We start from the raw sequence: 24,818 nt of genomic DNA on the forward strand, positions 1-24,818 counted from the left end.
ATGTACGATAACAACAGCATACAACACAATTTTGGATAAGAGCAGAGCCAAGATTAGAATCTACATACCACATGAACAGTATCATGCATCACTAGATGTACTCTAATAAAACATATATACTATATTCAGTTGTCTTTTAGCATTTTTAAGTAGATAAAAGAAGCTTCGCATTTGTTTATTGTGTATATAAAACAACACAAATTCATCCATTTCTTGATAAAAATATCTTTTTGAAACTTTGAAATACTAAAAGTAATGAAATCTCAAAATATTATGACACAACTTTAGTGTGGCTCCACCCCTGAATGAGGGATCAAATAGCCATGATACAAGCAGAAAGTAAAGACATACAACACATACCACGGCAACTGTCCTTGGTGGTGTTCGATAGAGTTGCCAACCAGCCATTTTTGAACCTGTGCTAGAGAAGCCACCAAGTCTCTCTTGAGGCCGTTGGAAGAGAGACATAGAATTATCAGCTGCTCCAATACCTAACCAGTGTTCCCCAGCACTGATAGATAATATAGCAGCATTATGAATGGTAACATTCTTCATGCACCTTATACCACCTGCACACATTACAAAGTTAATCTTAATGAAAGAAGAAACATCTAAATCTTGGCTCTTACCCTCATCTTGTGATGCATGATACTGTTCATTTGGTATGTAGATTCAAATCTTGGCTAGATAAAGTCAAGCACTAAAAAAGTACTATAATGAACAGTGTCATGCATCTGTTTAGATAAAGTCAAGCACTAAAAGAAGCTGAACATCCAAGGAATGGAAAGAAAGAATTTTCACTAATAAAGAGATCATCAATGCTCTTACCCTCCTCATTTTCCCAAAACCGCAACAGTCCATCAGTTGAACCTGAAAAAGGACATCATATGTAATTTCACAAAAGCATTGCTACCCTAAAATTTTTGGAGTAACCAAGGAAGATATGGAAAGAACACAGCATACAGAATGGGTGATGAGGTTCAACCTGTTATTATTCCTTTGTCCAATGGGGAATACTCAACACATAATATTGGACCAGCATGGCATGCCAAAACAGCATCACAAGTTCCCCGTGAAACAGACCATGTTCTTGCTGTCCAATCATCACTACCAGTAATTAAAGTATCTTCAACCATTCTAATTGACCTGCGTATTTTACACACAAAATCATGGAGTCTTTAAACCCATCCCTAAAAAATATAAAAGCAACAAAAAAAATATTATATGATCCTTTCTCTCACCGAATCCATTTTGTATGCCCTAACAGCTTGTGCATCTGCCTACCTGCACGGATGTCCCAAATATTGGCAACCCTGTAACACAAGTATTACCAAGTTGCCTTTCAGGTAACAAGCTAGATATAAATATCCAAATTTGATAATAATTGTGACTTTCAATAAACATACGCATCTCTGCCAGCGGCAGCAAGGATTCCTGTTGAGTCATCATACTCCATGCATAGAACTGCACTAGAACAACGACCTACCGTTGCCACACACATATCGGTTCTAACATCCCACATCTTTACAGTACCATCATGGGCTGCAGTGAGGACACGTTCACCAGACAGCATGCGCACACAGCTAACCTACAAAGACAGACATACACATTAATTCAGTTACAATCATCAACTACATATATCGTCACTACTGCTCTCCATAATGTCTTCATTGCTTAGCAGGAAAGAAAAGAAAGAAAAAGAAGCTAGCAATTTCGCATATAAGTTATCATATATTTATACACATGTATGGGTCAGATTCAAGTTACACCAAGTACAACTCTATTACTGTTACATTGCATTGGTTGTTCTTCCACTTATACCCTCTGCACACACCTTTCTGGTTCCATAACCAGTCATTTATCAAAGAAAAGATGTGTTGAGCACACAAACCTGTCCATCATGGCCTTTTAGCTCTTCTAGAAGCTGAGTTGTTTGCTTGTCCCATACTAAAACGGACTGATCATCTGATCCTGATACCACCTTTCCTCGATCAGAACTTATTGCACGGACAGTCCTTCATAAGAAGCAAGGAAGGAAAGACATTAATTTAAGGTGAATCAAAGAGACAAAGGGAGTACTGCAGATTGGCTTCAATGAATCCACCAAAAAAAGAAAAAGGGAAAAGAAAACCTGGTATGTCCTTTCAGAGTCGCCCGCAGTTCAGAACCACGAAGACTAGGATCCCAGATCTTAACCTGCATGATTGTAGAAAAAGAATATACATTGCATCTTTAAAATCTTCACAACATAATACAAAGCCACTCAAGTGAAGAAACTGTAAGATAGAAGAAAACACCTAAATATGAACACTTACACAGCAGTCTGTGCTTCCACTGATAAAGAAACCTGCATCTTCACGATCACCCACCAAATCCCAAACTTCTCTTCTTGTCACACAATGTAGAGCAGTAATGGCACCGCTATGACCCCTAAGTATGCGAACATTGGTTTGAATTTTTTTCTGACCAGCAGTAGATACATCTTGTTTGCGAGGAGTCCCATTCTCATTTGTGGCTGAACTCAGAAGACAGTAAATCACGTTGATATGGTGATACATTAACTGAAAACAACAAATAATAATACAAGTGTGTAATATTAATAAAAGGGCTACCTGAACTGCCGCCGTCAGAAGCCCATTTACGAACACGACTAAAAGAGTTTGTTCTGGTTGCTGTATCCCTGCTGAACATGCTCTGAACCCAGTTCCTTCCAACACCAGAAGCCTCGGCAGGCTGCTGATACTCATCTGTGGCCTCTTTTGAACGTGGGGATGGCAATCCAAGAGATGACATGGATTGGGCCTTAATAGAAGTGATTCCCCAGTAACCAACACGGAGTTGCTGAATATGTGATAAGAATCCTCTGAGTTTTATCTGCAACAAAGAGGTGATAGAAAACTTTTAGCAAAAGTACCCATAAGCAGAGCAAAACTTCAGTTTAATAAAATCAACAGGAAAGGGGAAGAAAAAATCAAAACACAAAATAAACAATGAGATGAAAAGAAAGCGGAAAAACAAATATTAAACTTGCAGCTCAACACACAATGACCAATGAGATGAAAATGTGAGAAAAATTAATAACTCCTTATGAATTTGATTTAATGACCATCAACCCAAGAACTGGTAAAATGAAAAAACAAAAAATCATTGAGACTAACATTGGATTGCAGAAAAGGGAAGCATCATTAGACAATGCATTAACCAAAACAAGTGTAACAGGATTTTTTAGAAGACCCCCACCTACCCCAGTCCCCTCAACCACTCAAACTCAATATCTCTCTTCCCCCCCCCCCCCCCACCTCTCCTCTCTTGGTTGGCCATTGGCTCCCTCTCTCTTTTCTTTTCTTTCACACAAACGAAAAAAATGCACACACCCCTCAAAATTTTAAGTTCTAGATTTTCATGTTATTGCTAGAGTTCCTTCTAATCTAAGCTTTTTGAGCGATATTCATGTAACTGATGTAAGTATATGCTCTTTGATTTGGTGGACTTGTTTGATTAATGGTTTAAGGTTTTTATGCAAATGATGGCCATTTGAGGTTTCTGCTTAGCTAAAATTTGGGGGGTTTCTAATATGAAATAGTTGGTAAATCTAATTTTTCATTGCTATTGAGTTTATTTGGAGCTAGTTAAGGGTTTAGATTGGTTATTGTCTTGGTGGATATTGTGATATTTCTTGTTTCATGAGTCTCTCTTGAAAATGTTGTGTAAATCTTGTGGAAACAACTTATAAAGTTTAGGATCTTAAGGCCAAAAAGGAATTTAAACAAAAAAAAAAAAAAAAAAAAAAAAAAAAAAAAAAAGGAAAAAGGAAAGGCTTTGAATGGCTTATAATTATAAGTTGGAGTTTATGACTTGCAAATATATTGTTTAGTGGTTTTGTAAGTCAAATACATGTGAGATTAAGATCTTTGGGCATGACTAAAGGGAATTCTATGAATGTGGGAGAATTTACTTTAGGGGCTTAATCTTTTCAACTTAAATTATTGTGCGGACCTAATGACTTTAGACTCATTTTGATGGGATTTTTAAGCTAGGCCTTGCCAACTCAATGGAAGACTTATAGCCAACCGGGTAGAATGATGTCTACCTAGGATTTTTGGAAGAGTTGGGGTATAGCTGATTTATCCATGCCAATAAAAGTGTTTGTCTTAAAATGAGGTGGGTAGGATGACACCAAAATTCTAAAAATTTAAGTTTGCCTAAATTAGTCACTTGTTTAGCAATTTTCTATTTCAGAGGTAGACGCAATTTCAAGCTTTATATGTATCTTGGTAGGTTTGCTTGGCATTCTTTAGGTTCTAGCTAACCACCTTTGGAGCTTTGGAAATTAGGTTTTTTGCAGGTTGCAAGGTAAGTAGCTTCTTAATAGGATTTTAGAAAAATAATCATATTGCATGAAATTTTGTTTTGGGGTTAAACACATTTTTTGGAAAATTGATTGTGGAACTATATTTTCCTAGAAAGTGTTGTTTTGTAACCCTTAATATATATATATATATATATATATATATATAGACACACACGATTACATATGAAAAGTGCATCATATTCGATATTGCATATGGGAAAATGCATGAATTGTTGGCATAGAAAATAATACGAGCATCTTTGATTTAATCCTTTGATTATGGATTTTATGACTTTATGGTATTATTTGGAAATTCTAATGAGTAATGATGCATATCTTGACTTGTGTTCTTTGGGAAATTAATGCAAACACTTTTGACAAGGAATGATTTTGAAGACTTCAAGAACTTTGTGGATATCTTGGGCATTTAAAGATTTTATGAAACTACTTGGAAATAAACTATGTATTTTGAGTACATGTAATCTGTGAGCTCTTTATATCGTTTTTCCCTTGTTGCGTGACATTGCCTTTGTGACAACATTTTTGTGATGACTCGTCATGTAGCATTGGGTGAGGTTTTCTAGTTTTGAAATGATATTGGACATTGTTATAACTCAATGATATTATGTAGTTTTATGTAGTTTCATGGTGGTTATTTTGAGAAACTTTGTGTTGCATTATTTCAATCATTCTTGTCATATTATTACTGAAAAGGATTTTGTAGAATTCAAATGGAAATTCCCATATTATAACATGTTTTGTAATATGATCATCATTATGAAACTTGCATTTTTCCCACCAATTAATTATGCTACTAACTGGGCTTTGTCTCATTCTATTCTTTTTGAAGCAGGTTTTGTGACTAGTAATAGTTAGGCAACTACAACTGGAGGCTGGACTTTTGAGGTGGGACCCAAGAATTTTCGTTGGCGTTGTACATCCTAGAGGAGACTTGACTCATTTACTTTGTATCTAACAATGTTGATGACATTTATCCCCATTGGGCAAGTTATTGATATATAATTATTATTCAAACCTCCTTTCTTTTGTGGCCAGCGGTCCATGTAATTATTTATAGAGCTCTGACTTACCTTGGAAGCATATGGGGAGTTTAATGTACAAACTTTGTCGATCAATGTTATACACTAGATGTTTGGGAATCATTGAAAGGAATTGTCAAAGAAAAAAAAATTATAGGTGCTTTTATGTTGTGGATTTCTCATGCACTAGACCTTTATTGGGTTTGAGGTATGACAAAAATAAGTACACAAAGACTGCAAAATAATTTTTTTTTTTTTTGATACGTAACGAAAAAATTTTATTAAGAAAAAAATAGCCAACCTGAGTACATTGGGGATGTACTGTGGGGGCAAAAAGCAAGAACCAAAATTACAATGATCAAGTAAAGCAGGAAGAGAAAAACAAGAACAATGCAACAAAGCCATACTCCAAATAGGGAGAGTATGCAAGAAAAAAGACTTGATCTCTAGTAAGGAGCACTCACATCCCTCAATGCAGAGCACCGGAGCCTTTGATGGTGGTTCCTATGGCTCCGATGAGGGCTAAACTCCCAGTTGTGGAGCTTCTCGCCCCCATGTCGGTGGCTTCCCTTCCTGATTGGGAGGTTGAGAGGCAGATTGGAGACGATCCGAGGAACAATGTGGACTCGTACAATCCTGAGTAGCCCAATGTTATGGATAAAGGCTCACATCAGGCGGTGCCGTCGCCAGAGGATAAGTCAGTGGCTGGTAATCCTCTCCAACGTCATCAGTGGGAGATTTCAAATCAATTTTCTTGCTTGAATAATTTGGGTAGGGAGGGGGACCCTTGGTCTGAGGAGGTGGAGGAAGTACTTACGGCAGTACCATGCGTGAGTGACAAAGAGGGGTGTGACTTCCAAACAGTGTCGGAAGTTGCGTATGTCGATGGAATGCAAAATTGTGAGTCTGAGCTTCTATTTCTTCCATGGGGTGGAGTTGACAATATAGATTCGGGTAATGGGGAGAATGGTCCTCTAGAGTGTGCTCCATTGTCTTGTTGGATCCCTAGGGTAGCTAAGGATATGGTGTTGAGGACGGTGGCTGAGGAGGGTGAGCTTGATGCGTCAAAGGTGGAACATTTGAAATGGGTGTCTATAATGATGAATAGCTTCTGCAAAATGGTGGGTTTTCCTATTGTGAAACATGAAGCTCAATGTGTGGCTTTATTTCGTTTATTAGAATAGGAGTGTCTTGAGGTAGCTAATGATGGTTGTAATTGGCAATCTGTTAAAGCTAGACAAAAAGGTCTTAGGGAATTGTGGGGTTTGATATCTATAGTAAACTATGATGGGACTTACTCTCGGAACAAAGGTTCGTCGACTAGTTTAGGGGCAGTTGGTAGTTATAAATGTCCTTAAGACTTCTTTCTTGAATGTTAGGGGGTTAAATAACCCCCAAAAAAGGGAGGTTTGTGAGAATCTTTTGAAGGAATAGAGATGTGATATTGTATGTTTGCAGGAAACTAAACTTTCTTCTTTAAATTCTGCTATTGTGCGGAGTTTATGGGGTAGCCCCTTCATTGATTGGGTTGTTTTGGATGTGGTTCAAACATCTGGGGGGGTTTTGTTGATTTGGGATAAACGGGTGGTTGAGAAAATTGATGTATTTGTTGGTCAGTTTTCTGTTAGTGTTCTTCTTAGGGGAGTATTGGATGGTTTTGAACGGGTTTGTACTGGTCTATATGGTCCCAATGCTGATCATCATAGGGCTGCTTTGTGGGAGGAGCTGTCTAGGGTACGTGTCAGGTGGAACATAGCTTGTTTCTTATTTGGTGATTTTAATATTATTAGATACCCATGTGAGAGGCTTGGTTGTGAGACTTTTAGCCTAGCCATGTTTGCATTCTCGAACTTTATTAAGAATAATTATCTAGTGGATTTACCATTGGATGGGGCTTCTTTCACCTGGTTTAGAGACGCCGCTATGTCCCGTATAGACAAGACTCTGGTTTCTGTGGATTGGGTGGATCATTTTGGGGATGTGTCTCAAAGGGTGCTCCCTTGTGTTATTTCTGACCATTGTTTGCTTTTGGTGGAAGTTGGTGGAGTTGGTAAGGGTCACTGTGCTTTTAAGTTTGAGAACATGTGGCTCAAAGTTGAGGGCTTTGTCGAGAGAGTTAAACAATGGTGAGAGGGGTATAGCTTTATAGGATCCCCAAGTTTTGTTCTTGCTCATAAATTAAAGGCTCTTAAAGAAGACCTCAAGAAGTGGAATAAGGAAGAATTTGGAGATTTGGCATTTAGGAAGAAGTGTTTGCTATCTGAATTAATGGGTCTTGATGCTAAGGAAGAACTGTTGGGTCTCTCCAATGCAAAACAATCCCGCCGAACACAAGTTAAAGGTGATATTGCAGCATTAGTTGCTTTAGAAGAGACTTTTTGGAGACAAAAGTCTCGTGCTCTGTATGTGAAGGAAGCAGATAACAATACTCGGATCTTTCATAGATTAGCGAATTCTCAAAGAAGAGCTAATCACATTAGAAGTATCGAGGTAGATGGAGTCTTATATGAGGACGGATCTGCTGTTTTTTTTTTTTTTTTTGATAAGTAAAAGTTTATTGATCTCAAAAAAATGGAACACCCTAGTACACAGGGAGTGTACAAGGGTTCAAACAATCAAGAACAAAAATTACAAGAGGATCTGCTGTTAAATCTCAAGTGATTCAGTTCTATCAAAATCTCTACACGAAGACAGGTATGTGGCGTCCAACTGTGGATGGACTTGATTTTGCCTGTATTTGAGAGGATGAAAGGTTGTCTTTGGAGACGGAGTTCTCTAAAGAAGAGGTTACCTAGGTTTTGATGGAGATGGAGGGGGATAAAGCACCTAGGCCAGATGGATTCACCATGGCTTTTTTCCAAAAATGTTGGAGTGTGGTGGAGGTGGATGCCATGGTTGTTTTTGAGCACTTTCACAACTATTCAGTGTTTGAAAGGTCTTTAAATGCCTCGTTTCTCGCTCTAATTCCCAAGAAAAATAATGCTATTGATGTTAAGGACTTTAGGCCTATTAGCTTGGTAGGGAGTGTGTACAAGCTGCTGTCTAAGGTGTTGGCAAATAGATCGAGGGTTGTGCTAGATAGTCTCATCTCTGAGTCTCAAAATTCTTTTGTTGGTGGGAGACAAATTTTGGATTCAGTGCTTATTGCTAATGAGTGCAAAGATAGCAGATTGAACAGTCATGTTCTTGGTGTGGTTTGTAAATTGGACATTGAAAAAACCTATGACCATGTGAATTGGGATGCATTATTCTATTTGTTGGGTAGAATGGGTTTTGGGATGAAATGGAGGGGGTGGATTAAGGCCTGCATAACTATTGTTCGCTTCTCTATTATGGTGAATGGTTCTTCGGTAGGTTTTTTTGGAAGCTCCCGTGGGTTGAGACAAGGTGATCCGCTGTCCTCTTTTTCTTTTCCTTTTAATAATGGAAGTGCTAAGTAGGATTTTGAAGAAAACTGAGGAGTGTGGTCTGCTTAGTGGTTTTCATGTGGGGCCAGTTAACTCTATAGGGGTACGCATTTCACACTTGCTGTTTGCAGATGATACCATCTTGTTTTGTGATGCTTCTAGAGATCAGTTGATGTCTATTAGGCTGGCTTTGACATGCTTCCAAGTAGTTACTGGTTTGAAAGTAAATGCGGGGAAGAGTGAGATTGTTCCGGTTGGGGAGGTTGGAAATATAGATGCTTTGGCTGCCATACTTCGTTGTAGGGTGGGTAGTCTGCCTATGAAATACTTGGGAATGCCATTGGGCACTCCATATAAAATAACATTTGTTTGGAATCCTATCTTGGAGAGGATGGAGAAGAAACTCTCAAGTTGGAAGCGTCTTTATTTATCAAAGGGGGGTAGACTTACTCTATTGAAGAGTACTCTTTCTAACCTTCCTACGTACTATCTATCCTTATTTGTCATTCCTGTAGCTATGGCTGATAGGTTGGAGCGTATTCAGAGAAATTTTTTATGGGGATCTTCAGAAGAGTGTTTCAAGTATCCTTTGGTGGCTTGGGAGAAGGTGTGTTTACCGTTAGAATTGGGTGGTTTGGGGATCAGGAAGTTAGTGCATTTTAATAAAGCCTTGTTAGGGAAATGATTATGGAGGTTTGGAAGAAAAGGTCCTCACCTTTGGAGGAGGGTTATTGTAACTAAATATGGAGAGGGTCAAGGGGGGTGGACTACTAAAGCATGTAGAAGGGCCCACGAATGTGGTCAGTGGCGTGGTATTCATGATGGATGGGAGAGTTTCTCCAAACTTGTGGCCCTAGTGGTGGGAGATGGCACTTGTATCCTTTTTTGGTATGATAAGTGGATTGGAGAGAACACACTTAAAATGCTCTATCCTTAATTGTATGTGTGTTCTAATGACAAAGATGCTTACATTTCTGATGTATTATGCTACCGGGAGGGTGGAAATGATAGATTTTGGAATGTGAGATTTTACAGGGATTTTCAAGAAAGGGAGTTAGAGGCTGCCTTCTCTTTCCTTGAGTTTATTCAATCTCGGATCCCTAGGGGTATTGGGAGTGACAATTCTCATTGGTGTCTCAATGGGAATGGCAAGTTTAATACTCGGTCCTATTACAATAACATTTGGGGTGCATTTGCCTCCAATTTTCCATGGAAGGGCGTTTGGAAAGTTAAGATTCCTAAGAGGGTGGCATTTTTTGTGTGGATAGCGGTTCATGGACAAATCCTTACATTGGATAATCTTATGCTTAGGGGGCACATTTTGGTGAATCGGTATTGTATGTGCCATTGTAATGAAGAAACTGTGGATCATCTCCTCCTCCATTGTCCTGTAGCTCACTCATTGTGGGTTTACATGTATCAAATTTTTGGGATCCAATGGGTCATGCCAGGATCTATGGATAGCTTGGTGTATTGTTGAAGCAATTGGCTGGGAAAATTTAATTCAAACATATGGAATATGGTTCCTGGCTGTTTGATGTGGATTGTTTGGATGAAAAGAATTTGGCGCTCTTTTGAGGATACTGAGAAATCTTTGGTTCAATTACAAGCTCTATGCCAGAAGACCTTATTTGATTGGTCTAAGTTTTTGGGCTTCTCGGATTGTTCTACTATCTTGGAATTTATTTCTTCTCTTAGTTGTGCACTTTAATTTTTTTCTTCTTGTTTGATGCTGTTTGTTTGTTTGTTGCATTTCCTTGTGTTCACCATCATGAACACCTTGTATTTGCTTTCGTTAGTGCTAAAGTTTGTTTAATAATATTCTTATTACCTATATAAAAAAAAAATAATAATAATAAAAAATAAAATACACCACATCAAGCAATGCAGCACAAGTCTCCAAAAAACTATATTGCGATGTCGTCCGAATTTACCTTGCCAAGACTCAAACACCTCAAGTACCTTAAGTGGCATAACACAATGGAGTCCAAACAAACAAAACACCAAAAACCACAACTCAAAAGCTATGGGGCAATGAAGTAGAAGATGATCCATCGACTCCCCACACCTCTTACACATATAGCACTAGTCAATAACAATAATACTCCTTTTGTGAAGATTATCAATTGTAAGAATCTTACCTAATTAGGTCAACCATGAAAAGAAAGCCACCCTTGGAAGGACCTTCGATTGCCACACCAACCTCCAAGGGAAGGAGATAGTAGGGGGGTGAAAGATAGAAACTTCTAACCTCAAAACCTCTACTCCTTGTTGGCTTCCAATTGCCATAAACCGATCAAAAGAGACTTTCTCCCAATCCTGCAATGAATGACAAAATTGAAAATTCCAATGAATTTTCCCAACAATCTAACACATAACCTCCGCCACTAAAGAATCCCTTGCCCTACTAAGGCAGTAAAGATCTAGAAAAGCCTCTTTAAGGGTACAATCCCCACACCACACATGCTTCCAAAACTTCACCCTAGTACCATTCCCTACATCAAACCATAGGAGTTTAGAGAAGTTCAGCTAGCCACTTCTAATAAACCTGCAAAGGCTAACACCATAGGCACTTGTCACCTTTTCCGTGCACCAACCACCCCATTCATTCCCATATTTCGCCTTTATAACCCTCCTCCATAACGCATCTGTCTCTAACCCATATCTCCACCAACCACTTGCCCAAGAAGGCAGAGTTAAAGCTTCTCAACCATCTAATGCCTAGCCCTCCAACTTGCATTGGCTTACAAACTTTAGCCCATTTCACCAGGTGTAACTTAGAATCAACACTAATACCACTCCAAAGAAAATCTCTCTGTAATTTCTCCATGCGATTAGCAACCTTCCCAGGTATAGGAAGAATGGAGAGGAAATAAGTAGGTAAGGAGGAAAGAGTATTTTAATAAGACTTGCCTTCCCCCCTTTAGATAAATAAAGCCTCTTCCACCTTGCTAGTCTTCGTTCCATCTTCTCTAATATTGGATTCCAGATTGATGACTCTTTGAATTTAGCTCTCAAAGGAAGTCCCAAATATTTCAAAGGAAGCGAAGAATGCCTACAACCCAACAGCCCCACCAACACATCCAGATTACGTACCTCACCAACTAGTACCAACTCTGATTTCCCCAAATTAATTCTTAACCTTGAAACCTCCTCAAATCTATTCAGAATCTCCCTCAAACTAACCAACTGATTAGGGTTAGCATTACAAAAAATAAGGGTGTCATCCGCAAATAAAAGATGAGGCATAATCATCGAAGTACTAGGTGTAGAATCTACAGAGAAGCTCGAAAACTATCCCCGAAAACTGTCCAACAACTACTGCCATATCCAACATACGGCTCAAAACCTCCATAACAATATCAAAGAGCCAGGGAGATAGAGGATCCCCTTGCCTAATCCCCCTAGAGCTTCCAAAAAAATCCAAAGTACTCCCATTAATCAAAATGGAAAATTTAATAGTAGAAATGCAACACAAAATCCATTTCCTCCACTTTTCTAAAAACCCACAACGCTGCAACATATAAATTAGAAAGCCTCAATTCACATGATCATATGCCTTCTACACATCCAACTTACACAACAACCCTGGAATCCCTATCTTCAGTCTACTATCAACACATTCAGAAGAAATTAACACAGAGTCCAAAACTTGTCTACCTTTAACAAATGCATTATGAGAATCTGAAATAAGCCCATGTGCCATCCTTTGAAACTGATTAGCCATCAACTTCAAAATAATCTTGTATATCCCACCAACTAAACTGATTGGCCTAAAATCCTTGATCTCCACAGCATCTGCCTTTTTAGGAATAAGGGTAAGAAATGCAGTATTAAGACTCTTCTCAAATACAGCTTGAGTATGAAAGTTCAGAAAAACTTCTATAATTTCTTTTTTCAACACACTCCAACAAGAATAAAAAAAAAAAAGCCATGGAAAATCCATTTGGGCTAGGAGTCTTATCACCATTAAAACCATGGATCACCCCATACACCGAATCCTCATCAAATGGCCTATCTAACCAAATAGCATCCTCCTCAGAAATCCTAGAGAATTCCACGTCATCAAGGACAGGTCTTTTAACCACATCTTCGGAATAAAGCTGCCTATAGAAGCGAGAAAAACACTCTGCTATGACCTTCGAATCTAATGACAACTCTCCATCCACCATAAGCCTATCTATGGAGTTAAATCTTCTGTGGAAATTGGCTATACGATGGAAGAATTTAGTATTCCTATCTTCTTCTCTAATACAAAGTACTCTAGATTTTTTCCTCCAACATATTTCTTCCAAAAGAGAAGCTTTTTCAAGCTCCCCCTGAATTCTCTCCAAGTCTAGCTTCTCTTCCATTAAATCACGACTCTCCTCAATAGTTTCAAACTTACTAAGATCCTTCCACAACTGTTTTCCTCATTCTTCTACATTTCCAAACACCTCCACATTCCATTTTTTCAAATCATTTTTCAATAGCTTCAATTTATTTGCCAACACAAAACTCGGAGCACTTTGAAAATAGTAGGAATCCCACCAAGAACGCACCCTTTCCACAAAGCCTTCATCCTTGAGCCACATGTTCTCAAATCTAAACGGCCTCCTACCCCTATGCTAGAAGGATCCACCCTCTAAGACAATTGGAAAGTGGTCTGATAAAAGCCTAGACATTCTTCTCTGACACAGTAGGAAACTTAGCCCCCCAGTCTGCAGTGAACAAAAATCTGTCCAATCATGCCTTCGACTCAACTTACCTAGAATTAGACTAGGTTAGCCCCCCAGTCTGCAGTGAACAAAAATCTGTCCAATCATGCCTTCGACTCAACTTACCTAGAATTAGACTAGGTAAAGTTTCCTCCTTCCATGTGTAAAGTTTCCTCCTTCCTAGTAAAGTATCTTTGTCAGTGAAGTAAATCATTGGATTACAAAGTCTAATCTAGTTCCACAGAAGATGGAAACATTTTTAGGAAAAGAATTGGAAAACTATTCATAAATGATTTCCACCACTCTTCTTCTCTATAAGCATATGCCAGGGATTTAGAAACATTAGTGATCACTTCTACAGTTCAGGTCAGCACCTTCTCTTTGTTATTATTATAAAGAATGGGCATAGAAGTGATAAATTACCAAATGGCCCAAAAGCTTAAACTATTAGGAAATTGTAAATTTAATCATTTAACCATAATTCTGACACTGCGCCTCACTTGTGAGCCTAAACTCGCTCTTAATAATTGGGGCCCAACATGTTGGATTTTTAACATTTTAAATGGGAGCTAGTGTGGGGATAAGGATCGAACTTAGGACTTCCTACTTTGATATCATGATAAATTGCCAAATGTCCCAAAAGCTTAAACTATTAGGAAATGGTGTATTTAATCATTTAACCATAATTCTAACAATCAGCATCCTACATTTCAATTTTTGACTAAAATACAATGCATTATGTTGCATCACCAGACATTCCCTACACCACATCCATTCTTCCTGCAGAAACATCTTAATTCTTATAGAATTGAGTAAAACAACAAAGATAAAATCACACAATACAAGAAATCCCAAGTACATAAAGGTGTCTGGCCATGATGAATACCTCATCACAAACACACATAAGCTAAGGGGAAAGGGAAATCAGTACGCCACATATATCAGAAAATTTAAAATTCAAATGTAACCCAGCCTCCAAAAGAAATGTTACTTACAAACTGCTTATATCCAATGTTGTTCTTCTCTGCTATTGTTTCAATCATGTACCAAGCATCAGTATCAGGAAGTCCCAGCCCAGCCTTTACGAAGAAATAAAAGAAATTCAGATCTCAAAAGAAGTCATTCATGTATATGTATATGGTGAGGGTATGGAAAAAGGTAAAAAGGAAAAAAAGAAGTGAATAAAGAGAATGCACTACCATGTGTGATGCCACCATAATTAGCTGCACTGCCACAATAGATGCATAATTCGCTGACCTGATATAAAATCAGATGAAAGCAATATCAAGGAATTACATCTCACACAATCACTATTTTGTGGGTAAAATCAAATTCGAAAGAAAGAAAGAATTTCAGTGGATAGTATTTGGATTTTTAGTAATACTATTTCCATCCATGTCTTGAAAGGATTTGATTCTTGAATCCACCTATATCTTAAGTAGCAAGGTACATATAATGTATAAAATGACTCATATGTTCCATCTTCCAGATTAAGACAGTAGACATTTATAACAAGATTATTCTGTGCACCAACATAAATATATGGTCCATCCAAATAATGACACAACCAAATTAAGTTCAATCCAAACCACATCCAAACTGATCTACCTTGGCCTTGGTCAACGTGAAGCTGGCTCCATTAAGAAATCAAGGTTTCTACCCCACAAGGCATAGCAAATTGGCTTTCTAGGATCGTTTTCATTTTCTTTTGATGATATTCTGAGTCTAACCATTTTATCATACACAGAAAACAACCTATGTATGTATGTATAAGCATGTGTGTGTATTCATTTTAATGTAAGGGTCCAAATCAATGCTATATGAGATACATATTCCCTCATTCCAAGTAAATTAATCAATGGAATTCCCATCTTTATAAGAAAGAAATTCCCTCTACTTTGGAAGTGAAACTCCTACACTGTTGGTGTATCATAGTCCACCAATGTCCTTTGATCTTGGGTGATGAGACTCCATCCAGGGTGGGTCATCTAATTTTAAAAAGTCAGCCATAAGAGGCCTCTAACAAGCTCTACTTCATTCTGTGGAAAAATGGATTCATCCCTGACCAAACTTACCTCATCTCCGTTACCTCTCTCTCCCTCTCTCTTTAGAAATCCTGGCATAAGAGGCCTCTCACAAGCTCTGCTTCATTTTGCATAAAGATAGCTTTGTCCCTGATCAAGCTTGCCTCATCTCCACCCCTGATTCACATACTCAAGAATAGATTCCCTTTCAGCCCATTGGTTCCATCATTAACATTCCCTGGCTGGAAATCCAAATTCCATTTTTTTTTTTTTTTTTTGGATAACTTAGGGAACCTTTCTAAAGAAGCTTCAAAGAAAATATTGCAATGCCATGAAGGTGCCCGCATCATTTTATGATGGAATATAAATTAGCCAAACTGCATTGCAGTGCCATGCAGGTGACCTCATCGCTTCAGATTGATGGCTTGGGTAATCTACCCAAAGTGCACCTCCTACTATTCTTTTTTTTTTTATAAGTAATAAAAATTCATTGATATCAAAAAGAGAAAGACACCCAAGTACACCGGGGGTATACAGGGGAGAACAAATCAAAAACGAACATTACAAAAATCAAGAAAATCCAAAATAGAAGAAAACTGATGGTTTCTCCACATAGAGAACCAATCAAGTAAGGTTCTAAAGAAAAGAAGCTTGAGATCGGGCATGGAACGCTCCTTGTCTTCAAAACACCTACTATTTCTCTCCTTCCAAATACACCACATCAAACAGTGAGGAACAACCATCCAAATATCTCCATTACGATGGCGGCCAAAACGACCTTGCCAGCAAGCCAAAAGCCCAACAACAGAAAATGGCATAACCCAGCAAACTCCAAATAACCCAAAAACCATATCCCACAACTCCGAAGCAACCGGGCAATGAAGGAAAAGATGGTCAATAGTTTCACTATTACACTTGCACATATAACACCAATCCACAATGCAAACCTTTCTTTTCCTTAAGTTATCAATTGTCAGGCATTTCCCCAAGGCTGCGGTCCATACAAAGAAAGCCACTCTAGAGGGAATCTTTTGCTTCCAAATGCTTTTCCAAGGGAAAAACTGCTCACTATGGCCAACTAGAAGATGGTAATAAGCACTGACCGTGAACCCCTTACTCTTACAAGGCAACCAACATCTCTTATCTTCCCCGTTCCCCCTTACAGGAGTGCAATAAATGGAATTGATGAAGCTTCTGAAAGCTTCCAATTCACGATTATGCACCTCCCTACAAAACTGAAAATCCCAATGGAGGACTCCATTGGTGAACCTCATTAGATCCGCCACACTTGCCTCTCTTTGTTACAACAAATCCTATATAAATCAGGATAGTGGTCTGCGAGAGGAGAAGATCCACACCAACGATCTAGCCAAAACTGCACTTTTGATCCATCTCCAATTTCATACATAATAAACCGAGATAAAGAATGCCACCCCCTTCTAATATTTTTCCACAAACTAACTCCATAAGGACCAGAGAAAGAGCTAGAACACCAACCACCCCAATCACAACCATACTTCACCTCTATCACTTGACGCCATAGAGCATCCCTCTCTTGCCCAAATCTCCATAACCACTTCCCTAATAAAGCTACATTGAAGGTTCTCAAGTTCCTAATCCCCAACCCACCTGAAGAAAGCGGAGTACACACTGAAGACCAATTAACCAAATGAAATTTGGGCTCATCTCCTAGGCCACCCCATAAAAAGTCCCGCTGAAGTCTAGCAATTCGGTTAGCCACAGAAGCGGGAATAGGGAATAAAGAAAGAAAATAAGTAGGGAGATTAGAGAGAGTACTTTTAATTAAAGTGACTCTACCTCCTACTATTCTTACTAGTATTCTATGGTTGGCTGGATTCACACTGTCGTATCTCAGGGGTATATGATCTATGAAGCACGGGTGCGGATTCGGATTCGGATTCGGATTTGGGTGCGGGTGTGAAAGTAGGTGCGGGACTCGGCAATTTTTGAGAAAGTAGGTTGCGGGTGTGGCGATTAAAAAATTATTAAGAATATTTTTATTTTTATTTTCTAATATTGCTAAGTATACTTTTTCACATTATATAAACATATATCAATTTAAGAGCAATAGTAGATAATAACTAAAACATGATGTTCATAAATTAGAATACAACCCACAAGGTTGAAACTAAACAATTCCATGATGAAGAGATTGAGACTGAGAGATGAAGAGTGAGCTTGGGCAGTGAGGCAAAGGAGAGATTCTGACTTCTGAGTGAGTGGCCATGGGTTAGGGAGTGAGAGAGGGGAGACAGAGAGTGAGATAACGAGAGAGGCAGTAGGCAGAGAGCTTCAAAGTTCAAAACAGTGAGTTTTGCATAATTTTTATTTTTATTTTTTACTAGAATTTTGGCCCGATTCAAAGCCGGTTTCGGCCTAATTCAGCCCTTTTCGGCCTGTTTTGGCTAGTTTCCGCCATCAGCCAATATGATCCGATTCAGCCCGGTTCAGCACGAATCCACAAACAGAGGAAAAAAAAAAAAAAAAAGCAATGTGGCACCAACGCGTGGTCAGCGGTGTTGACCACCACACGCCGTGTTGGTGCGCGTCGGTGCAGATGCGGCGGCCCTAGAGCCGCACCCGTGCTTTCTGGCATATGATACTCAAAACCAAGTGCAAAATTTTCCAACCATATGATACATAAAACATGACGTTCATAAATTAGAATACAACCCACAAGCTTGAAACTAAACAATTCCATGATGAAGAGATTGAGCCTGAGAGATGAAAAGTGAGCTTGGGCAGTGAGGCAAAGGAGAGATTCTGACTTCTGAGTGAGTGGCCATGGGTTAGGGAGTGAGAGAGGGGAGACGGAGAGTGAGATAACGAGAGAGGCAGTAGGCAGAGAGCTTCAAAGTTCAAAACAGTGAGTTTTGCATAATTTTTTTTTACTAGAATTTTGGCCCGATTCAAAGCCGGTTTCGGCCTAATTCAGCCCTTTTCGGCCTGTTTTGGCTAGTTTCCGCCATCAGCCAATACGATCCGATTCAGCCCGGTTCGGCACGAATCCACAAACAGAGGAAAAAAAAAAAAAAAAAGCGATGTGGCACCAACGCATGGTCAACGTTGTTGACCACCACACGCCGTGTTGGTGCGCGTCGGTGCAGGTGCAGCAGCCCTAGAGCCGCACCCGTGCTTTCTGGCATATGATACACAAAACCAAGTGCAAAATTTTCCAACCATAATCCAAATTCATAGTCCCAACATGTTCATTTTGTCTATCAACCTCCCCCCCCCCCCCCACAAAAAGAAAGCGACCTTGGGTCAAATTGTAGTGTTTAGATTGGGTTGAAACTGTCACTTTACATTAAAAAACCACAGTTTGGTTAATCCTTTTTGGATGCCAGACCAACCCAACCAAAACTAAGTTGCAGCTAACAACCCAGATAGACTGACAACTATCCCCATAGCCAGGCTCAAGGAGAAGCAACACTACACTTTGTACTCTGTATGGTGAAACCTTGCCTAAAAGCTATACTAATTGCATGGGAGGTGGGTGAGGGGTGGCACATAAATGTATGGTATGACAAGTGGTTGACCAGGGCACCGGAGAGTAAGCCAACTTGGTAGAGGTCACCATGGTGTGTGAACTGATTGATGAGGACTGGAAGTGGTTGAATGTGAAATTGATTAATGAGGTACTTGATGAAAGGAGTGTGGCCCTGATAAGGTACCATTATGCAACTTGGGCACGCGAGACCAACTTACCTAGAGTCCAAAACTCCTTGGGGGCATTCTTGGTAAAGATGGCATATGTTTTAGCACTGAAATTGGCTGGCTTTCAGACTGAGCAAGAATGCTCTACTGCTGCAACAGCAAGGACACTCTAGAGGAAGATATGGAAACTAAAAGTGAAGAGTAAAATCAAGCATTTTATAAGGAGAGCATGCAATGATGTTTTCCCTACAAGGATCAAGTTGTACAATCAACGAATACTTGGTGATCCAACGTGCTTGTATTGAAAAAGAAAAGGAGGGGAAAGCAATGACACGTATATTGTTGGAATGCCCTTTTGCCTGAGACGTCAGTTCTATGGTACAGGGGAAGATACAAAACTGTCTGGTTTCAGTGGAGGATTATCTACTGCTCACCAAGACAATGATGCGACAGCTCTAAAATGAGGAGGGTGAGTTATCGGCTGTAACAGCGTGGTTGCTATGAAATGCTTGAAACAGGTATATCTAAGAAGGAATCCCGACACCACCTAGGAAGCACAGGTGCGGCTAAATGGTAGCCACACCCGTGTCGGACACGGCTGGGACGCGGGGTGCGGCCTGGACACAGCTGCACACGCATCCCTCATGAATTTTTTTTTTTTTAATAAAAAAAAGCCTGAAATGCACCTTTTCATTTTGTGGGGCAGAAGTTTCGGTTGGTGCTGGCACCATTGATTCATTGACATTTGCAAACTGGGGTTGAATCCTTGAAAGCACGGAGAGAAAGAGGTCGAAAGCTTGAATATAGAGAGTGTGTTTAGAGATTTGAAAAGTGAAGAGTGAAAATGTGAAGTGGGAATTGGGAAGACGTGTGTACAGAGAAAAAGTTAATAAAATCTTGGAAAGCGTGAAAAACATAAATGATTGGCTAGCTTTTTTTAGTTCCAACGGCAGGATGGGTGGCTTTTTAAATTTTGAGTTTTGGGTTTCCAACCACAAGTTTCTAATTTTTTTAATAATTTTTTACTCCCCCATGTGACCATATTTATGTATCATTTACCATTTCTTATTTAAATTTTTACTCCCCCACGTGATATTACATTCATTAATTTATATCATTTGGCTTAAGAACAGCAATGAGTAATAACATTTTTTATTAATTAGTAACAATATATATATATAATATAAATATATATTTAATAATTAATTAATAAACATATCATGCCGCACCCACACCCGTGTCCTACTTTTTCAAAAATTGCAGTGTTGCTGCACCGCACTCACACTTGCACCCATATCCGTGCAGGTGCTTCCTAGGACACCACCAAAGCAAATTCTAGAGGCTGGAATGAATCGGCTGAAGGAATTTCACCAAGCCAATGCTTGTGTGAAATTGAGTGCAAAATAGTGAACCCAAAAGAAGACTAAGCAGGTGAGTACAATTACAACGAACTGATAAACACGTGTTTGAGGTGGATTGTGGGCAGTATCATAAAGGGCATCTAAGTTGCGTACATTGAGATGGGTGTGCCTATCCAGTTACAAATGCTCATGGTATACGTGCAATGCATTGGAAATGACTAAGGTTCAATCTTTATACTCAAAAAGAAAATTGATGCATGGCATGAGTGTACACTCAATGCAATCAAGAGCAAAAGAGCTTTATAAATGTATTATCCCAAGTAAAAGGACAAGAAATTAGAAACACTAGAACATCAGTAGACTATACAAAATTGTAGAATTTAGTAAATTGTATTAAAAAATAAATAAATAATAATAAAAAAAAGATGTACGAAATCCTTACTTGTTTGAAGACTGCTCCATTAGATATTCAAAGTATCCTTCCCAGAACCTGTAAAAGAATTATAAATGCCACGAAAATTCCAAATTTAAATTAGTAAAAAACTCATTAGAACCCAAAACATTTTAAGGTTATTTAATGTGAAAGAAGGTTGAATTCCATTTTTAACCATGATCAATCCTGATAATTAAAATTCCTGACTATGGAAAATCAGAGGAAAACATTGGGTGGTGAAGAGAAGTGGACACTATCTCCTTTTCTCACACAAGTTCAACATCTCAATTCACAAAATAGTAAACAAGAGTACTTTAAGGAGTTAATTATGGACAAAGATTGACCCATAGCTTTTCCTACTTCCTAAGCATAATGAGTCTTCCCACCATAACATGAAAAATTCTCACCATGTCAAAGCACAAGAACTAATACAGTCCCAAAGATAGCACTTCATTACAAATTTAAGCTCCCTAAGACTCCAACCTGAATTGGCAAAGCTGAAGTTCTTATTCCTAAAAACTTTATGATTGCACTTCGATTCCTTATACTTCCAACATTCTAAAGTACCCGGACACCCTAAGCTCCAATTAATCATTTTTACTACTTTTATTTATTATGCCTTCTCTTTTTTATTTTTTTGGTCATTCCTTTTTATACCCCTTGCGTACTAGTGCTGAGCCCCTTTTTTTGATGAATCATATTACCTTTTTGAGTTTCGTTTTAAATAAATCATATTACTCACAGAAAAAAAAAAAAAAAAAAACTAACACTTCCACCATCTAGAACAATCTGTGTCTAAAGAAACAATGATCTCTACTATCAACAGTGAACAAGTTAGGTTCAAGGCAGTAGCTAGCAAAAAACAAAGCACAATAGAAGTTTTATAAAGTTAAATTAAATAATAATTCAGCCACAGGAATTTAATAAGAAATAATATGTAACTAAAGCTTCAGAATATCAAACAACAAAGGAAGAGAAAAATGAACAGTTAAGGAGATAGTCAAAGTAGCTGCACCACAAAAACAAATATTCACAATCATATAATCAATACACAGTGCAAAAAGCCTTAACAGAAGGATTATTTGTTAACAACCATCTTTACCCATTAAATAAAGTGGGGGGTGCCAGCCCCGCACCGGGGGGGGGTGGGGGGGGGAGGGGGAGTTGTTTTAGTCATTTTCGGATATGGGATCAATTTGAAATGATTCAGTTCTGGAAATCATCTTTTCTTTTCCTATTAATTTGGTTGAAGAGAGGCTTTATGTTGTCTTTTAGACTGGAGGCACTGTGTTCCAAATTAAAAAAAAAAATGCTTTAATCGCCCTTTTCTGTCAACCACATGCAACATTAATAAAAATAGAGTAGCTAAGATATTAGGCTGAGCGGAAGGGAGAGATAAGGGAATTGCGGTGTTTATTCAGTTCCATTAATTATGACTTTTCTTTGGCAAGGTGTTGAGGAAACAGTAGGGGGTCGGGCTTTGATTGTTCATCAATTAATTTAAAGATTTTATCTTGGAACGTGCAAGGTTTAAATGGGAAGGATAAGAGATTTCAAATTTGAAATTTGTTGCATACATGGAGGGATGAGATGGTGGTCTGTTTGTAGGAACAAAACTGGAGTGGGTTACAAGAGGCATAGCTAGAAGTTAATGGGGTTGTCCTTATGTGGATTGGCTGTACTTGGGATCAGAAGGTGCTTCTGGTGGTATGTTGATTATGCGGAATTGTAGGCTAGTAGAAATACTGGAGGAAGCAGTGGGTCAGTATTCAGTATCTTGCAGATTTAAAAATGTAGGGGATCAATTTGAATGGGCTTTTATGGGTGTGTTGGTCCTAATTCAGACAGGGAGCGATGTTTGGTGTGGGAGGAACTAGTGGACCTTAATTCTTGGTGGAACTTGCCTTGGTGTGTGGGAGAAGATTTCAATCTTGTTCAATTTCCATCAGAGAGGTTGGGGGCTGAAAGCTTTACTCAGGGTATGCATAATTTTTCTGATTTTATCTCTAATCATGGTTTGATGGATATTCCCTTGAAAGGTGGTCTTTATACTTGGTCTAATTCCTCCTCAGGATCTCGAACAGACCGCTTTATTTTATCTCATCATTGGGAGGAATGTCCCTCATATCTCTCAAAGAAGGTTGTCTAGAGTTTTGTCTGCTCATTTTCTGATAATGTTGGAGGGTGGGAGTCAACATAAGAGGCAGATTCCCTTTCGCTTTGAGAATATGTGGTTGCAGGCAGAAGGATTATGGAGAAAGTGAAATCATGGTGGGAGACATCAATTTCAGGGAATTCCTAGTTACAGTTTGGCCATGAAGCTTAAATCTTTGAAAATGGATTTGAAAAAATAGAATGAAACGGAGTTTGGGAATGTCAGTCAATAAGCAGAAGTTGTGGAGTGAGCTGAATGCTTTAGATAATTGAGAAGAATGACAACCATTATCAGTTGAGGAGAAGTTTGACAAGGAGAGTCTTCATGCTGAAATTGAAAAGATCACTTTGTTGGAAGAGATAAGTTGGAGATAAAAATCTAGGGTACTTTATTTGAGGGAGGGGGACACTAATACGGAAATTTTCCAAAGCATGGCCAATTCTAATAGAAGAAATAATAGCATTGCGAATCTGATGGTTGATGGGGTGTTGTTGTCTGATCAGGATTTCATTGCTGAGTATATTACTAATTTCTATATGAATTATTTTTGGAGCAGCAGGTTCATAGACCTCACCCTGATGTATTGGAATTCCCCAGGTTAACCGGGGAAAAGGATGAGTGGTTGGAGAGACCTTTTGAGGAAGCATAAGTTCATGGCGTAATTAAGGAATTTAATGGGGATCAGGCTTCGAGATCAGACAGTTTTCCTATGGCATTTTTCCAGACTTCCTGGGATGTTCTCAAATTTGATCTTATGGCAGTTTTCCAATACTTTTTTTGATAAAGGTCAGTTCGAGAAAAGTCTGAATGCAACTTTCATTTCTCTTATTCCAAAAAAAGCTGAAGCTGTGGAAGGGATTTTCGTCCTATCAGTCTGATTGGAGGTGTAACATCCCGTGGGTTTTAAAAAAAAAAAAAAAAAGGGTAAGTCAGAATTTTTTGTGGACCAATGTGCCCCCACCTAACCCCACTACCCATCACACAATCCACTCCCTCTTTTCTCTCTTTGGCCGGCCACTCCCACTCTTATTCTCCTTTTCTTTTTCTTTTTCAGTCAACACAACACACATACACACACTCCTCTCCCTCACCCTCCCACCGGTACATTTCTCATCCTCACCTCTACCATTTTTTCCGGCAAAATCACTAGAAAATCCTCAAGAACATCACACCTTCACATAAGTAAATTGAGGTAAAAGTTTTAATCTCTTTTGATGAGTATTATGTTCTTATTTGAGGTTATTTTACCCAAGCTTTAATGATGATTTTCATGTGATTTAAGAGCTTTGGAAATGATATTCATGTGTTATACTTATGGGTTTTGGTCTTGGTGGATGTAATTGTTGAGTGAGTTCATGCTTTTTACAATGTTGGGTATCTAGGGCTTGTTATGGTGAAAATTTAGGGGTTTTGAGGTATATCTTGTGAAATGAAATTGTAAATATAATTTTATGGTTTATTTGGAGCTAGTTAAAGATCTAAATTGGTTGTTTGAAAGGATATTGTGATTTTGGTGTCATGGGTCTCTTGATGATGTTGTGAAAACCATGTGGAAACTATTTATAAATTATTGAGGTTTTGATGTTAGAAATAATACCTTGTATGATTCATAAGTATAATGGGAGTCTATGTCTTGTAAAGTAATTGGTTGAGAAACTTTGGAGATGGAAAA

The 24,818-nt window shown here is 38.6% G+C and overlaps 1 protein-coding gene across 2 annotated transcripts in view; it reads right to left on the reverse strand.

Annotated features, from left to right (window-relative positions):
* The window catches only part of LOC115964029 (DENN domain and WD repeat-containing protein SCD1-like), a 57,813-nt gene that overhangs the window by 1,136 nt on the left and 31,859 nt on the right, over positions 1 to 24,818 (reverse strand). For both annotated transcript variants that reach the window (XM_031083314.1, XM_031083313.1), the window contains 12 exons: positions 21,001 to 21,048; positions 14,695 to 14,752; positions 14,491 to 14,574; positions 2,613 to 2,874; positions 2,316 to 2,515; positions 2,132 to 2,196; positions 1,892 to 2,015; positions 1,407 to 1,588; positions 1,242 to 1,313; positions 986 to 1,146; positions 829 to 870; positions 361 to 569 (listed from right to left, as the gene is read on the reverse strand). In XM_031083314.1, coding sequence (XP_030939174.1) covers positions 361 to 569; positions 829 to 870; positions 986 to 1,146; positions 1,242 to 1,313; positions 1,407 to 1,588; positions 1,892 to 2,015; positions 2,132 to 2,196; positions 2,316 to 2,515; positions 2,613 to 2,874; positions 14,491 to 14,574; positions 14,695 to 14,752; positions 21,001 to 21,048 — 1,507 coding nt within the window. The remainder of the gene's footprint in view (positions 1 to 360; positions 570 to 828; positions 871 to 985; positions 1,147 to 1,241; positions 1,314 to 1,406; positions 1,589 to 1,891; positions 2,016 to 2,131; positions 2,197 to 2,315; positions 2,516 to 2,612; positions 2,875 to 14,490; positions 14,575 to 14,694; positions 14,753 to 21,000; positions 21,049 to 24,818) is intronic.

The sequence above is a fragment of the Quercus lobata genome, chromosome 10 (assembly GCF_001633185.2).
Source record: "Quercus lobata isolate SW786 chromosome 10, ValleyOak3.0 Primary Assembly, whole genome shotgun sequence".
In the NCBI taxonomy this organism is placed as follows: Eukaryota; Viridiplantae; Streptophyta; class Magnoliopsida; order Fagales; family Fagaceae; genus Quercus; species Quercus lobata.